General features: G+C 34.5%; 2 protein-coding genes across 11 annotated transcripts in view; both read right to left on the reverse strand.

Annotated features, from left to right (window-relative positions):
* Positions 1–12,557, reverse strand: part of LOC111424081 (uncharacterized protein CG43867) — a 193,589-nt gene extending 181,032 nt beyond the window's left edge. For 4 of the 9 annotated variants that reach the window (XM_023057496.2, XM_023057497.2, XM_023057498.2 and 1 more), the window contains exon 1: positions 12,382–12,557. The gene's annotated coding sequence lies outside the window, so the exon portion shown is untranslated. Of the gene's footprint in view, positions 1–261; positions 592–7,363; positions 7,387–12,381 lie in introns of those variants that run through there. The other 5 variants (XM_023057499.2, XM_023057501.2, XM_023057500.2 and 2 more) reach the window with 3 other exon arrangements.
* A 517-nt stretch (positions 12,558–13,074) lies between these two features.
* Positions 13,075–14,256, reverse strand: LOC111424087 (uncharacterized). 2 transcript variants are annotated; one of them, XM_023057511.2, is made up of 3 exons: positions 14,179–14,256; positions 13,608–13,937; positions 13,075–13,557 (listed from the first exon to the last, which is right to left on the reverse strand). In XM_023057511.2, exons 2-3 carry the CDS (start codon positions 13,892–13,894, stop codon positions 13,215–13,217), a joined length of 630 nt encoding a protein of 209 aa, XP_022913279.2. In that variant the 5' UTR covers positions 13,895–13,937; positions 14,179–14,256; the 3' UTR covers positions 13,075–13,214. The 2 variants fall into 2 exon arrangements, with proteins under 2 accessions (XP_022913279.2, XP_022913278.2); XM_023057510.2 differs by lacking the exon at positions 14,179–14,256 and having other exon boundaries at positions 13,608–14,049.
* Between the last annotated feature and the right edge of the window lie 2,090 nt (positions 14,257–16,346).

Here is a 16,346-nt window from a genome sequence, read left to right on the forward strand (position 1 = left end):
AAGTAATAGGTTTTTAATATCCGGTCAAAGCGGATATTTGGTAACTATCCGGTATCCGGCCGGATTTAAAAAAATAGCCGGATAGTTGCTGGATATCCGTTCCACCACTAGTGCTAATGTAAAACTAGAACTAACACTAGACCTAGAACTAGAAACATTCAGGTTCAAAAAATAGAGTATAACTACTAAAACAATTTTAAAATTTACAAGGATACGTCAATCAATCTACAACATTCTTTTAATTAACATCGATATACGTACAACAGTAAATCACAAAACCATTACGGCAGCGTACATCCACACTGCTTAACCACTGCTCCAAAAAGCCAGGAGCTGTTATCGTCAACGACCGAGCAATACAGTGGAACACACGGAACTACGGCTCTCAACACCGACTCCACAAAAGCGTTGCACGCGTGACAGCTCCATTATTAAACGTTGAAAACTGTCCATGCAGCCGATAGTTCTCTGTAATCAAACAGGAAAACGAGAGAGAAGCAAACCCCGCGTCGGAAATGCACCGGGACGCGAAGGAAAGCATAAATTGCATGTGCACGACTACGACAACGGCGAAGACTCGTCTGCTATTTTTAAACTCCACGTCTAGCCGGACGAAGAGAACGCGTTTACGAATTTCTAATAGACGAGAGCAGAAGTCGCTTTAAATTTCTTCACGTTCGTAATAACCCGGAACTAGGCGCTTCTTTTATTGAAACCGATGGGCGAATAACGTTTTTCAAGGAGTCAAATTTCTTTCGGAACGAAATAGTGCGCTTCGCGTCTCTTGAGCAGTGTGTCGAAAGCAATCTCGCAAAAACGGTTCCTTTGTCGTTGGCGAAAATTTAATTCCAACGGATCCCGGCTTTTCGCTTTGCTATACGGCCCGACGAATCTATAAAAAGCCATTTAAGAGCTTCAGAGTCAGCGCCAACCCGCCACCTCTTCTTCTTCTTCTTTCGTTCAAAGTTTAAAAGCTGGCTTCGAAACCACAAGCGGACGAGACTGTTGAAAAAGACCACCCAACTACAAGCTTCGATACTTTTCCTAACTCAGCTAAGCTTTTTTTTAAGTTATCAACTTTGTTTCATTGTCGTAAAACAACTCGTACTTATTTTAATACATTTTACAACTTTATAAAATCTTAAAAATTTTCTTTGTTACTGCGATGCAGATGTAAAAGTCTGGGTAATATATTCGGGTCGAGATTTGCACCGATTTACGACGCCTAATTGGACGCTCTAGTCGCGAACAACACGTGTTCGGAAGCATTTTCGTGTCGTGAATCGGACGAGTTTTCGCTATTTTCACCCGTTCGAAGTTCCAACAATTTTTCCAATTACGAACAGTTGTTTGGGTAATTAGGATCGAACGAATCCGGTCGTATTTCATAAGTAATTGGCCATCGATGTAGTTTATGATGGTATCCTGCTAACACAAAACAAAGAAATCTGAACCAAACGATCCCAATAAACCGATAATAAACGTTAAGATACGAGAACGTTTCTAACAGACACTTGAAACGTTATCCTAAAGTGTCAACTATATAAGTGCTTGAGTATAGGAAGTAAAGTAAAGTCACACTCAATCATTGGTTGAGGTGTTGGATATCCAAGCGACATGCACTCACAATCAGTTGGAGAGATGAGTTAATTTTGATGTAACCAGTCGAGAGAGACCGTTCGAATTGAACCGGCCTAATTTAATTTTCCCTTCGCGGAAATGTGGATTCCCTCGCCGATTACAATCGTCGATGCAGGACGACATTTCGATTAAGCCTCTTGGTCGAGATTCCAGTAGCACTCGCTTAATCTGATCGTAACAAAAACCCATTTCAAAAAACAATGGAAGTTACCACATTCGCTACCTCTATAAATACGCATTCAATGGACGTCGTTCGAACCTAAATTTCCTACAGATAACGGAAACCGTGCGTTGGCGAGTTCGCGCCAAACGAAAGGAACAATGGAGGATGTTCGGCTTTAAGACCTTGTTCCTCGAGTTACCGTCACGTGCGTATACAATAGAGTGGTTACAGGTGATTCTTTGTATATACAGTTGTTTCGATTGTCTAAGGAATGCTGTTGCGTTAAAATTAAATGTACTTAACCAGCGATACAGCGACTTATGCAAATTTTCATAAGGCGATAACGTCACATTTAAATTCCTTGGGTACTTAGGTAAGACCACAGGTGCACAAGACTTAAAACGGATAAATGCCAATTTACGTGACGACAAGAAACCAACTAAAAAAAGAAGAATTCCCATTTAACCTAAAAGAAGGAATTTGAAAGGATCTTGATTAGCCTGAACGAGAAATCGTAAAGAAAAAGACAGCTTCGTTATTGACACAGCGTTATATTCGTGTTTCCGAGCATTTTATGGCTTGTTGGCATCGAATTCAAGCAATCGTAAAATGCAGAAACCACTCAAACTTTGTTTATCGTAGTCCCAAAAATAAAATACAAATGAGAAATAAGAACAAAAAATATTAAACTATAAACAAACAGAAAGAATGGTGTGCTACATAACTTCGACGATACATAGTTAAAAATGGTCGTGGAAAATAAATATAAAACATGATAAAATAATGAGGAGGTATTTACCATAAATTAACAAACTTGAATTATGTATAATTTGTCATTACGATTTAATTATATTAAATTGATGTAATAACAATTTTTTTATTGGTGAATCAGCATAAAACCAATTTAGAAGACACGTTTGTTATTAAAAAAAATTGTTATTAGATAATTTTTAGTTTTTCTCTAAAACATACAATACATTACTGGTTTTCGCCCACAATTCCTTCACGATTAAATATCACATTCAGGAAAGGCGTTCAAGATGTGGCTCCGTTGTTAATTTGATCTTTTGAATGCATTCTTCCATCTTCTCCGGAAATTAATCATAATTAATCGATAATTCGTTGCCTTAACTCTGCAAGGCTTCCAGATTTAGTGAGATCCGGTAAAAAGGCCATTCAACACTAATTCCATTGTCCAAGAATAGCTTATCTAGAGCTCAATATTTACACCAATATGAGGTAAAGTTCTGCTTGGTTGAAACCATGTCTGATTGAAATGGCTTTCAAACAGGATTCTCAATACATCATTTCTGACTAGCATTTCATACCTGTTGTTTCCACCGATAAAGAAACACTCCATAAACAGAATCCACTACCCGATCAAACATTTAACTTTTGTGGTCTTAAAGTACTGTTTTAGGGCATCTGGTGGGGATTTACATCATACGAATACAGTTTAAATCAATTTTTATGTAATACACGCAAGATTGAAGACTGTAAGCTATTCTTCAAGGTGATAAAGTGGCTCATAATATCAGAAAAACCATAAATCTGGCAATACTGCGAATATCAAATCTGGAATTTGCGTATTCCGAATCTGGCTGCCCATTCAGAAGTAAATTAGTAAATCTAGATCTTTATACAGGGTGTTCCGGTGACTCGGGGCATAAAATTAACCTCATATACTAGAGCAAAAATGATGACGATTCGTGAAAAAAAATTGTTATAAAAGTCTTCAAATGGTCAAGATATGGGCCATCAAAGTTCAGAAGTTTTAACACATTTTTCTAAATATTTTCAATACCATTTATGGTAGAGCGTTGAAATTTGATACAGGGTAAACAAATATCAAGCAAAATCATTGAACCAATTTTGACTTTGATCGGGCGGCGGCAACCATGCTATACAGGCTGTCCCTAAAATTTGTTTGCTCAGAACTTTTTTGTTCGCTCGTAACCTTACATTTATTTTTGTACTTTTTAATAGAAAATTTATTTTAGAAACTTTTATCACTCTTTGAAAATTTTGATAACATTTCCATGTCCACCACCCGAACTAGAAGAAGATATTCTAGACTACGTAGAAGAAAATACTACAGCTAGTACTTTGGATATGGCGAGGCACTTTTTAACTTCAAAAACAACTGTCTGGGTGTTCTTCACGAGCAACAGCTTTATCCATCTCATTATTACAAAGTTCAGGAAGTTCTACTGGCTGATTACCCACTGCGACTGCAATATTGCCAAATAATGCAGCACAAAATCCAAATTGATGATCAGTTTTAAGCAAAAGTCCTTTTTACAGATGAATCCACTTTTTCTAAAGATGGAATCTTCAATTTGAGAAATTTACATAGTTGGGCGGACGAAAATCCAAGATTTAAGAAAACTTGGAAATCACAATGGAGATTTCCTCTTAACGTTTGGGCTGGCATTATGGGCGATGTAATTATTGGACCCGTTTTCTTGCCATCAAGGCTGGATGGACATACATACAGGCGACATTTAGAAGAATTAGATGATTTTTTAGATGACGGTCCTTTAAACACAAGGCAAGCAATGTGGTATATGCATAATGGTGCTCCTGTGCATAGCACACAAGCTGTCCACGAATTTTTGAGGGAACGTTTTCCGGGACGGTGGATTGGACTAGGAGTAGGTGCACGGATAAGTTGGCCCCCCGATCGCCGGATCTTACACCTGTAGATTTTTATTAATGGGGACGCGTTAAATCGCTAATTTACTGCGTTTAAATCAGTTGATCGAAAACAAGTTGAACAACTGAGGTTGCGAATTGTTGATTCATTTGATCAACTTCAAACTGAGATCGATGTTCTCCGCAGAGTGCGCTTTAATTTAAGACGGCGATATCAGGCGTGCATCTGCTTTAGTATTTTTTTGTTCTTTTTTATTTATTACTATTTGTTTATAATTTTATTGTTATTGTTAATATTTTTGTTAGAATTTTTGTTATGTTCTTGTTTGTTGTAACCGGAAATTAAATTTATTGTTTTGGAAATTACATTCTTTTATTCAACTAAAATAAATTAACACTGGATTTAACTAAGTCTGCACTTAGAAATGTATGCAAATAATGGTTATTAGCTCAGTTCGTTTTTGAATTGTCATCGCCAACTCAGATCTTGCGGAATATGTTTCCTTTTTTTGTTTGTTACGATTAACAAAGCTTAACATTTTCGCGTATAACTCGAAAACGGTAAATGTTATCAAAATTTTCAAAGAGTGATAATAGTTTCTAAAATAAATTTTCTATTAAAAAGCACAAAAATAAATGTAGGGTTACGAGCGAACAAAAAAGTTCTGGGCAAACAAATTTTAGGGACATCCTGTATAGCATGGTTGCCGCCGCCCGATCAAAGTCAAAATTGGTTCAATGATTTTGCTTGATATTTTTTTACCCTGTACCAAATTGCAACGCTCTACCATAAATGGTATTGAAAATCTTTAGAAAAATGTGTTAAAATTTCTGAACTTTGATGGCCCATATCTTAGCCATTTGAAGACTTTTATAATAATTTTTTTTCACAAATCGTCATCATTTTTGCTCTAGTATATGAGGTTAATTTTATGCCCCGAGTCACCGGAACACCCTGTATAATCCCGCCAACATTACAAAAAAGATACGAATCCATGGCAACTATAATTTTTTTATCTAGCAAAATCAAGTTCTTTTGGAATCTTTGTATTTTTCATTTTTCTCTTATATTTTTCTTGCAAAATATATATCCAAACGGTTAGATACTCATCCGCTATCTTTCCACATTAAAGTTTGACTTGTATGGATGTTCCATACACAGGAGAGTAAAAAATTTTAATTTCTTCATTTATATAGGGTCTTCAACTAGAGATTTAATTTTAAATTAAGAGAAAAGCAGTATTTGTGTGAAAAACAGAAATTTTTATTTTTATTCAAAGTACAAACTTTGAGGTCAAGACAAACCGCATCGGCTTTGCTTACAGACGAAATTTTTCATCACGTTTTTGCATAACTGTAGCTCTATTTCGCGAATGAGAGCTCTTATGTTATCTTTGAGCACTTGAATCGTTGCTGGAGCAGTGACATAGACATTATGTTTATCATAGCCGCAAGAAAGAAGTCCAATGGTATTAAATTGCACGATCTCAGCGGCTAATTGATGTATCCATTTCGAGAAATAACACATTGAGGAAATTATTCACGCAACTGAGTAACCGTTTCACGAGCAGTGTAGCATGTTGAAAATAATGTTGCACCATCCTGCTGAAAATAAACCTCATTCACAACCATCGTATCAATTTCAGACAAAAAAATCAGTTATCATCGTTCGATAATGCAATGTAATCATTTTCGAAGAAATAAAGTCAATCACTCCAAAAAGCACACCAAACTGTCACTCGTTGTTGATGAAGTGCTTATTCGACCATGAGTCTTGGGTTTTCGGAGCCCCAAATTTGACAATTTTGCTTGATGACATAACCAGACGAAAATGAGCCTCATTATTCAGAATAATTTTGTTCAAAAGATCGTGATCTTAATTGGCGAATGTATGGCTTTATACGAGATCTTGTGACTTTAATTCTTACGCCATGCGTCAGCTGGATTTTGTAAGCCTAAAAGGCAAGACCTTTATGCAAAATACGCTGCAAACTGGATTTTGATAAGCTGAATTTCTGTGAACATCTTGAAATGAACAAACCTGGGTTTGCATACACACATACGGCAGCGATATTTTCAGCAGACCTGACTAGACGAATGGGAGTCCGAGATTTTCAAATTTAAGGATTAGTTTTACTATAGCAGGGCGAGAAGGCGTTTGATGATTTTTACTATAAATCATAAGCAGTAAACTCAAGTATACAAATATTGAAAAAAAAAACATATTAATTTATTACTTATTGTTACAAAAATGTATTAAAAATTTTAAATTTGATTTTGACACACAGAAAGTTAATATAAATTTTATTTATTTCCACACTTTTCGACGACATCCACATCCACTCTTAAGAAACTTGTTTAACATCGTTATCATCATTACCACTTCACAATACGATCGTTTACATATTATATCACGTTCACCCGCTTTTATCGAGTGAATAAATGTTTATTTGAAGATGAACTCGAATGAAAACAATATATTATTATTTAACTCGACGTTATGTTGAGCGGTTTGTTTTCGAATATACATTGCACTGCTCCATTTGCACTTTTCTACACTAAACTCGCGTACATGAACGGCATTGTCACACACCAGTTTTTATCGTAAATATTATTTTTCGGTATCAAAATGTCTAGGGGCGACTCTCTAGAGTCGGGCTCGAATAAAAATTCAATAGGGATTCAGTTCGCAGAACGGATAAGCAGCAAAATGGGTCCCCTGGAATCTAGTGCGTCGAAAGATTGAAGTGCTTTTGGAGCTTTTGTGCGGAAATTGTCCTCGACAATGGGGCACCACATTGCCGGGAGCTTTAGATATCGCGGTATTTAAACACTTTTAACAGACAGCACAAACTCTAAATGGAAAACTGAGTGCTATGGGTACTCGAAAAAAAAATCTCTTACTTTTATTTATACGACGGGATATTCCTAAATAAAACACTGCGTTTAACATGAATATAAAACACAAACTGAATACAAAACTTACGTTCAACTAATTACGGTCGGTAGATATTTATTTTTAGTAAAAAGTGACAGCGGTTAATTTTAGCCGAGACGTTATTGAACGCCAAGTTGCGAAACACAACAACGCTTTCAAACATGCATACCATTGTTGTGTACAAAACACTTAACAAAAAACCAAATAAAATAAATCAAATAGTTAAGAATTTTAATAAATTCTTTATAATCTTAATCAAATTCACTTCGATAATTAATTAGCTAATCACTTAACTGAGATGACAATCTCATTTGGCAGGGGTACATGACCACGCACGGCATATAAGGGTTCTAATATCGTACTAAAGGCCATTGTTCTGCTTTTACTACAATAGAACCGTGGGGTACAATGAACACTTCACAAGGTGCACATTCTAATGACGTTTTAAAGTAATACCAAAGGACGACATGTCACGGAAACTGAACAATCCATCAAGTTAAAATGACAAGAAAGTGTTTTATATTACAAGTACAGTAAAATCCTCGATATGACGGATTAAAAACGGGGAAGGGAGTTTCAATTATATGTTTAATTTGCACTTTAAACTGTTTGAATGTATAATCGCTGAATAACAACTAAGACTAGAACTATCCCTAGCATTAAAACTAACACTAGACCTAGACCTACAAACTAGGAAAATAATGAACAGCTGGAGGAAAATCTGGCCAACTGTTATCACATCAGAGAAGGATAATGATAATTTGCAGAATCACATCCAGGCTACAGGAGCTTTAGAGCGATCGTCACCGGAAGATGGTAATAGTAACTATCATTCAATAGCAGATATTGAAAAGCTACTTGAGTCACATGATTCTAAACTGAAAGAAGAAGAGCAGACAAATTTAATAACTGATGATAATCATGAATGCAGTGACAGTGATGAAAATAACGAAAATTCTTTTCCAGTTACGTTAACTCTTTAACTCTCAAAACGTGTTTAAAAAACTTAAAACTGTTTAGAAATAGGAGAAAGACTAATAGATATGTTGATCGAAAAGGATTCTATAACACAACGAAGTTTAAAGGTCCAACGTGAGATCTGTAATGCGTTAGCACCTTACAAACTTTTGTAAGGTATAATAGTATAGAGACTATAGAGCATATTATACTATTACAAATAGAGACTCCAAAATGAAACAAACCAGCGCAAAATCAGTTTTTTCTTATTTTGAAGATAAACTTAAACTTCAAATCAGTTCCAAATCTATGAATTCTCTATATTTTCAGACATTGCAGAGAGAACTAAATATAACAGCCTATTATAACTATACATATTGTGGCGGCACCACAGCCTACCATACCTCAGGAATGTGTCACTGTAAATATGTAATTATGTAATATTTAATGATAATAACATCGGCCTTTGAAAAACATTAGAAAAGTGTTTTACAATAAAAAATATAAAAACCTTCCATAAATTGGTGACCCCCACGAACACAAACCTTCCCTAAATTATTCCCAATTATTAATTCATATCTGGAATCTACGTGTAGTGGAGCACCACATCAATCTGATCAGTGGAACGACAAAGAGAAGCACCCCCGCTACTACAAGTGTCCAGAAAACACATTATTACTGACCTGGAACCGAAGTTCTTCGAGAAACAACATTTGTTTAGAGAAATTGCCCAAGATTTCAAGTTTTCATTTTTCTTTGTATACAAGCTGTTGGTGAGTAGTCACGTTATTTTTTCTCTCATAGAATAGTTAGAGTCAAAGGTATCGCTTCAAAACTCGATATTTTTCAAAATTAATATCTTTCAATTCAATGTAATAGCGACAACTCAATAGATAATCTTTCACATGTGAAATTATCTCCTTTCTGGGTCAACAAACCAGAAATATGGTTCGCTCAAGTCGAGGCACAATTCACAATTTCTAGAATTGTTAATGATAAATCGAAACATAATTTAGTCATTGTAAATTTACCAATCGTTGTAATTTCCCAAACCTATGACGTAATCAGCAGTCCCGAATACAAGAAGTATTTCTTTCCGCTGCTTTTGAATAAGAAGGCAAATTTTTGTTTGCTATCAGGGAGTCCCTTTCCTAGGTTTGTCTACTGTACAGATGCTCCATTTTAGGGTAATCCCTGTTTTTTAATATTATTTCGGAATACTATATAAATGAAGGCAAACCGCTTTATGTTTAGTGTGTTGTAAGTTACTTGCACGTAACGTTCCCTACAAGCGAATTTATTATTTTCATTTTGTGAAATGGATAGTTACGAACAGAAAATCAATGCACTTACCGATGAAATTCCAAGTCCAGACGTTAGTGACGAATCTGATAGTGAGTCGGTTGCTGAAGATATGATTAATGAACATAGTACTGATACAGAACAAGAAGAACCAGATGAAGAGGACAATCCTTCTATTAGTACTAGTATACCCGATCACAGTATTTTTATGGAAGTGACAGAACTAAGTGGAAAAAGCGTGCTCCCCCTCGCCGCGTTCGCATAAGACAGCAAAATATCGTTACCCACTTGCCTGGAGTTCTTGGAGAAACAAGAAAGGCCAACACGCCGTTTCAATGTTGGATCCTCTTTTTTGAAGAAATTGTAGATATAATTACAGTAAATACTAACTTGTATATTCAAAAAGCATCATCAAAATTCAAGAGTAAATACGATGTTACACCATTGTATTTAGCCGGTTCTCAGCATGGAGGCCGTAAAAAATTAAGTGAATTTTGGTCCGAAAAAGGTTTAGGATTGCAAATGTTCCTTGCTAGCATGTCTCAACGAAGGTTTATTTTCCTGATGAAGTGCATACTTTTGACAATACCGATACAAGAAAGGAGCGACGGAAACTAGACAAACTTGCTGCCGTAAGGAACATATTTGAAAAATTTAATCAAGTTTCTAAAAAACATTACAGTGTGGGTGAATATGTGACCTTGGACGAAATGTTATTAGCATTTCGCGGAAGATGTAGCTTTAAGGTCTACATTCCAAATAAACCAAGTAAATATGGGATAAAAGTATTTCCTTTAGTGGATGCAAGAACCTTTTACACGTTGCATTTGGAGATTTATGCTGGACTACAACCTACAGGACCCTTTCAAGTGGATAATTCTGATCATCTATGCAGTATGATGACTAAATTGACGAAAATTCCGGTGAAAATAAAAAACCAGAAATTATAACATTCCATAATAATACAAAGAGTGGTGTTGATGTAATGGATAGAATGATTACATCGTCCAATATTGCTCGAAACACAAGGCGGTGGCCATTGGTGGTTTTCTTCGGCATACTGAATGTAGCAGCAATCAGCGCATTCATAATAAATAAAAGTAATAGCCCTGATGGCGAATTTACAAACAGCAGGCGACTGTTTTCGGAGGAGCTGAACATTTTAGTTTACGTTTAGGCAACAAATTTTCTTATATTGTTTTAAACTTTTTTTATTTACAATTTTTTGTGTAAAGTACGTTAAATGTAACATTTTTTTTAATAAATAATAACCTTTTGGACAATTGTTTTTTGATAACTATTTATACTTTCAGCAGTACAAAAGAAGACAGACTAACAGTAGAATACAATAAATGTAATATTTTATTGTGTTATTGTGGGAGGAATAAGCATCAAACTTTGTGTCTGAGGGACCCAGCCCGTCGAACAGTGTGATTTTTAAACCACCCGTCAACTGCAGGGTTAAACATGTTTTAAACTGTTTTAAACCTAAGCAGACGTTTAAAACATGTTTAAAACAGTTGATTAAAACAAAATGTTTAAAACAAAACAACCCTGATTTATACATCGTTTAGACAACTCGGGGAATACCCCAAGTTTATCTATGAACATGGAATAGAACAACTTGGGGAATAACCCGAATTGGATTCTATCTATGAGCGAGGTCCGTTATATCGAAATTTTAAGTACTGTATTAATTATTTTTCTTATAATCATGAAAGATGTTATGTTCTTTGTGATTGGTAAAAAAATTAAAAATAAAAATTTAAAACTGAAAAAAAAAATATGAATTTTTTGTTCTTTGTGTTAATTGAAACTCACCTAAATTAGCATAAGCATTGCAGGCGAGCCCACGACATTCATGCACGCAATGTCTGCATTATTGTCGAGCAATCCACATACTATAAATAGTCATACATGATGACTCATAAATTCTTATAATTACACCGTTTTTATGTTAACCCTTTTTACGAACGTTTCGAAAAACACTGTAAAAGAAAGGAATTTATTGTTTTGGTTCGGATAGATTTCTCTTTTTGAATTCATAAGAAAAAGAGTCTACGGAGCTTGTAAACAAGACTTTTTCCATCCCAATAGAGCCAGCGGTATCTGTACCGGTGACATTCCATTTCCTTATAAAAATAACGTAGTTTATGGAATATGGTCTCGATGTCGAGACTCGCGGTACAATAAGAAAATCGAAAGTGAAAAACAATTTCAGTAAAAGCTTCGTGTCACAATTTTAAAAAAATCTAGCCAATATAAGCCTCGGGTTACAATGGAAGAATATACCTGCATCAGAATCCCCTATAAAGTTTTTATCCAATCCAAAAAACACCTGCCTAATATAATACAGGTGTTTGGAATAACTATGTTAGAACATACTGAAATAAAAATAATTTGTTGGAATTATTAATATTAATAACAATAATACACAATTTATTTATAATTACAAAAAAATTCTCCGATTTAGCTCGAATAACCAATTTTTAATCATCTTTTATAGAAAAATCTATTCACTACAGCAAACTAAAATGTAGGTCAAATCTAACCTAGAAAATGAATTTATTTACGTCAAATTCCACACATAACCCCAATTGATTATTCAAAAATAAAGGGTTAATACACTTAATTTTTTTTTGAAATTAAAACTTCGTGGTGGTAAAACGAACGGTGTACGTATGTTGTGCGTTAAAAAAATAAACATTTAAAACGGAGAACGTACCTGAAATAATGCGGAAGTGAGTGAAGACAGCGGTGGACATCGCTGGACCGGGTCGAAGGGGGCTTCGCGGATTTTCCCGATATGGTACCACGACGAAATTTCACTTTGAAACGAACGAAAAATTCGAAAAATCGCTTAACGTTACACCACCCTTCGTACAGTCTGCCATGCTGCTTTCAAACTAAAACGCACGCATGCGCTAAAAATGATTTGTGTCCACGTGAAGCTGTCCACAATCGTTAACAGCCACTGGGGCGGGGATCTCTACTAAACAATACTAAAAAAAATAAATAAAAACGAATTAATTACTAATTTAAAATTATTTGATTATTTAACCTCACTCTTAATTGTCAAATTAATGTCAAATTGACAAATGATTTTTTTGACGTTTCGGTTGACATGGTAACTAATCAACAAAAAATTTAAATATAACCTTAAAACATTTAATTTATAAACAACGAAATTGTTTATGAGTTTCTAATTTGCAAATAATAGGAGAGTATCATAAACCTTTCACTATACACGTCATCTTTTCAATTCTAACAATGTTACAAACGTTAAATTATTCATGAATTTGACCTGAAACGTTCAATTTCTTCACTTTCTATTGAAAACGCAATTTCTATGATTTAGGATTAATACATTACACATTATTGTTTTAAAAGATGTTTATTTAAAAAAAAATCAGTCACATCACCTACAGCTTTTATTTAAAACCTATTTTCTTGTAGCAATTAATTTTTAATTAATGTTGACAAAAAAAAACTTATTTTAAATGAACTCATGATATAAATTATATACATACACAATGATTAAAAGTTACTTAATAAAAATTATCGATCAAGATCCATTAAATTATTATCAGGAACGGCTTCTTCGTTATTATTATCATAATTTTCATCTTCTGCTATGTTTGGAAGTACCGGAAAAATTCTTTGGGGTGGAGACCACAAAACTAAAGCTTTACAAGGTCCGGTTACACGATCCAAAAGTGATTGCGGTATAACGGATTCTGTTTGTAACTTTCTCATTTCCTCACACATGTAGAGACGTTTTTCTGTAGTTTCGGTTGTCTCTGGTTCAGATGATGGGGCTGGGTTTTGTGTGCTTATATGTAATTTCGATAAATGTTCAGCCATACGATCTTCTGTGATATGTTGCTTCACAGAACGAGAACTAAACAAGAATTAAAATAACCTCAAAAATTAATATCATAACAAACTTACATTGGGGTATCATCCATTTTTCTTTTACATCTTGTTAATGCAGTACTATTTGAGACACCATCGCTATAAGCTGCCTCAATTGGAGGCAAAGGGAACGTAACAGAAGCTGGTATTTGCCCAAAATTGGAGTAAAAAGAGAAATTGTTGGTGTAAGTGGATGGTCCAGGCATGTATGGTGAATAATTATTCGGTTTCATTCTTGTTGATTGTAAAGAAGCATCCAAACCGTATACAGATGGTCTTTTTACTTGGTTAGGTTCACCAGTCATAATCACCCAATCCAACATTAATACTTATCCAATACTTTACGCATCAAAAATGTGCTCATTTCTAAAATAACAAGCTTTAATTCAATCAACGTTTATAAAAACGGTTTTATTTGTATTATTTTTTTAAGCTTTAACGACCTTCTCAAAAGAAAAATAGAAAACAATTTGAGGTTATAGTTTGACAGATCTATCAAAGATGTCGTTGGATATTTAATAATAAACATTTTACTTTTTAAAATTTACTTTACAAATCTTTATTTAAAGCTTTTATTGATTAATAATTACAATATTTATATACTTACATTTTTTAGTGTGTCGATAAAGTGTGGTTAGAAAGGCGCTGATTCACTGCGGAACTTTACTGTACTAATTTCGAACTGTCAAAAATGATAATTATTGAAAATTACAATAAAAGATATATATATCTTAATGATGTTTTTTAATTTATTTTTCTCAAGTGAGTACAGAAACAGGTCGAACTCAATAACACTGTACCATAAACAACCAGTTGTATACAAGTTAAATTACAGTTCACAATAATAATGGTACAAAAGTGAATCCAAAGGAGAAAAATAAAACTAAGTCTTGGTGATATAAATATAACATATCAAATGAACGCGCAAGGCAACGCACCAACTGCAGGAATGAGCAATTTTTCAAATGCATAGAAAGAATGCTGAAACACATCTATGTTGCCACATCTAGGAGATCTAGGAGTAGGTGTTATAAATGGAAAGTCAAAGCGAAGTAATCTCGGAGGAACATGAACACATATAAAACCAACAAGCATTGGAAAAACACATTTGTTGTTCAAAAGTTTATAAAAATATAACAAATCCCCACAAAAGCGACGCTGACTGAGAGTTAACATACGAAAAGAAGTGCAAGTTCATTCGTAATCAATGTATTGAACAGAAACTGTAAAACAAAGGTACATGAGGAATTTAGATTGTATACGATCAATTTTAGATTTATACGAGTGATAGTGAAGATTCCAAACGACCGACGCTGCAAAAGTTAAGTGTGCTGGAGACATAGGCAAAATAGTTTTCTAATTGCATCAATGTTAGAAAAAGCTACCGTGGATTTCATAATAAATCCTAACATACGCCAGGCTTTGGAGACAATATCAATATCTTTATCAAATAATAATTTGCAATCAAATGTAACACTAAAATCTCTAATAAATGAGACATGTTGAAACTTCTCACCAGCGACGCTATAATTGTAGTGGATTGTGTTTACTCTCCTAGAGAAGGAAATAATATTACACTTTGATAAGTTTAATAAAAGGCGATTATTCATTTTATTTATGTCAAAAAGTATAAAGATTATATAAATCAGATTGCAATCTAGAATAATCAAGAGGTGAGTAGATACAGAGTTTTATATCGTCAGCATACATTAAACATTAATACCGATATAATTACCGCATAATTACCGACGTCAAATATGTCATTAACATAAATATTAAACAGTAAAGGACCTAGATGGCTACCTTTATTAGGTTCAATTAATGCCTTATGAAGTATGTTCTTTTGTCCAAGAATATACTGAGCCGTGACTGGCCAATCTTTAACAACGTCACTCACAAAGGAATCAGCAGCGTTTTGTGTATTCCAGTTGTAAACCGAGTAGAATTGCTACAATTTTGAGGTCAGCGCTGATATGCCATTTGTAGACTTTGTTATTAATTTTGTTGAGAAGACGAGTCATATTTTTATTAGGTGGACTACGTGGCTAACTGGGGTGGATAAACGTTACCTATGTGAAGAAGGACAGCTTTCAAACTCAATTTCAAAGCATTGATAACAAGACGCCATTCTTCAGGGTTATTGATTACATTATTGATGACGTAATGTCAGCATCAAGTCATCGGCATTGCAGAAAGAAAGATCTTCTTTGAATGAAAAATGCTGTGATAGTTCTTTCTTATTACGAAATTACAATACACAGAAATGTGTGTGCCTGGAGCTAAAAGTTTCCATGCTTGAAGTCTAGATCCTAGTATTTCTGCTTGAGATTTTGACAAATTCAGATCTCGAATAAGGTCATTTAATTCTGACTGATTTACTAAGTGAGGTTCGTCCTCTTGAGATGGCAAATATTCATCATCGTTGGTCGATAACTCGGAAATTTGTTCTTCTGCTTTTGTGATAACATATTCTTCACTACAAACATCTTGGTACTGGAAAAGCTTCTGAATGAAGTACTGGACCAATAGCAGAGGATACACTAGCGTAATTAATCTTGTTGGAGAACCCGAAAGTTTTCGTGCAGCAAAAGTACCAATCGGAAAAATGAGCCGTTTGTTCGCGCCAAATCATAGGCGAGAATAATCGAACGCTAGTGTCGAGACAATTCTCTATCGGTAAACCCGAATAAAATAGAGATGGTCCTTTTCATAAGTAAAAGAAAGCTGGGTACCCTTAGCGCCCTGGCTTTGCAAAGTTCCCTTGCGCTTTGCCAA

Source organism: Onthophagus taurus, chromosome 11 (assembly GCF_036711975.1).
Source record: "Onthophagus taurus isolate NC chromosome 11, IU_Otau_3.0, whole genome shotgun sequence".
Classification (NCBI taxonomy): domain Eukaryota; kingdom Metazoa; phylum Arthropoda; class Insecta; order Coleoptera; family Scarabaeidae; genus Onthophagus; species Onthophagus taurus.

Bases quoted from the DNA above. Each gene is read 5' to 3' on its own strand.
- LOC111424087 (XM_023057511.2), bottom strand. From the start codon at position 13,894: ATGTTGGATTGGGTGATTATGACTGGTGAACCTAACCAAGTAAAAAGA. The intron at 13,558-13,607 runs GTAAGTTTGTTA...ATTCTTGTTTAG, and splicing joins AAAATGGATGATACCCCAAT to TTCTCGTTCTGTGAAGCAAC.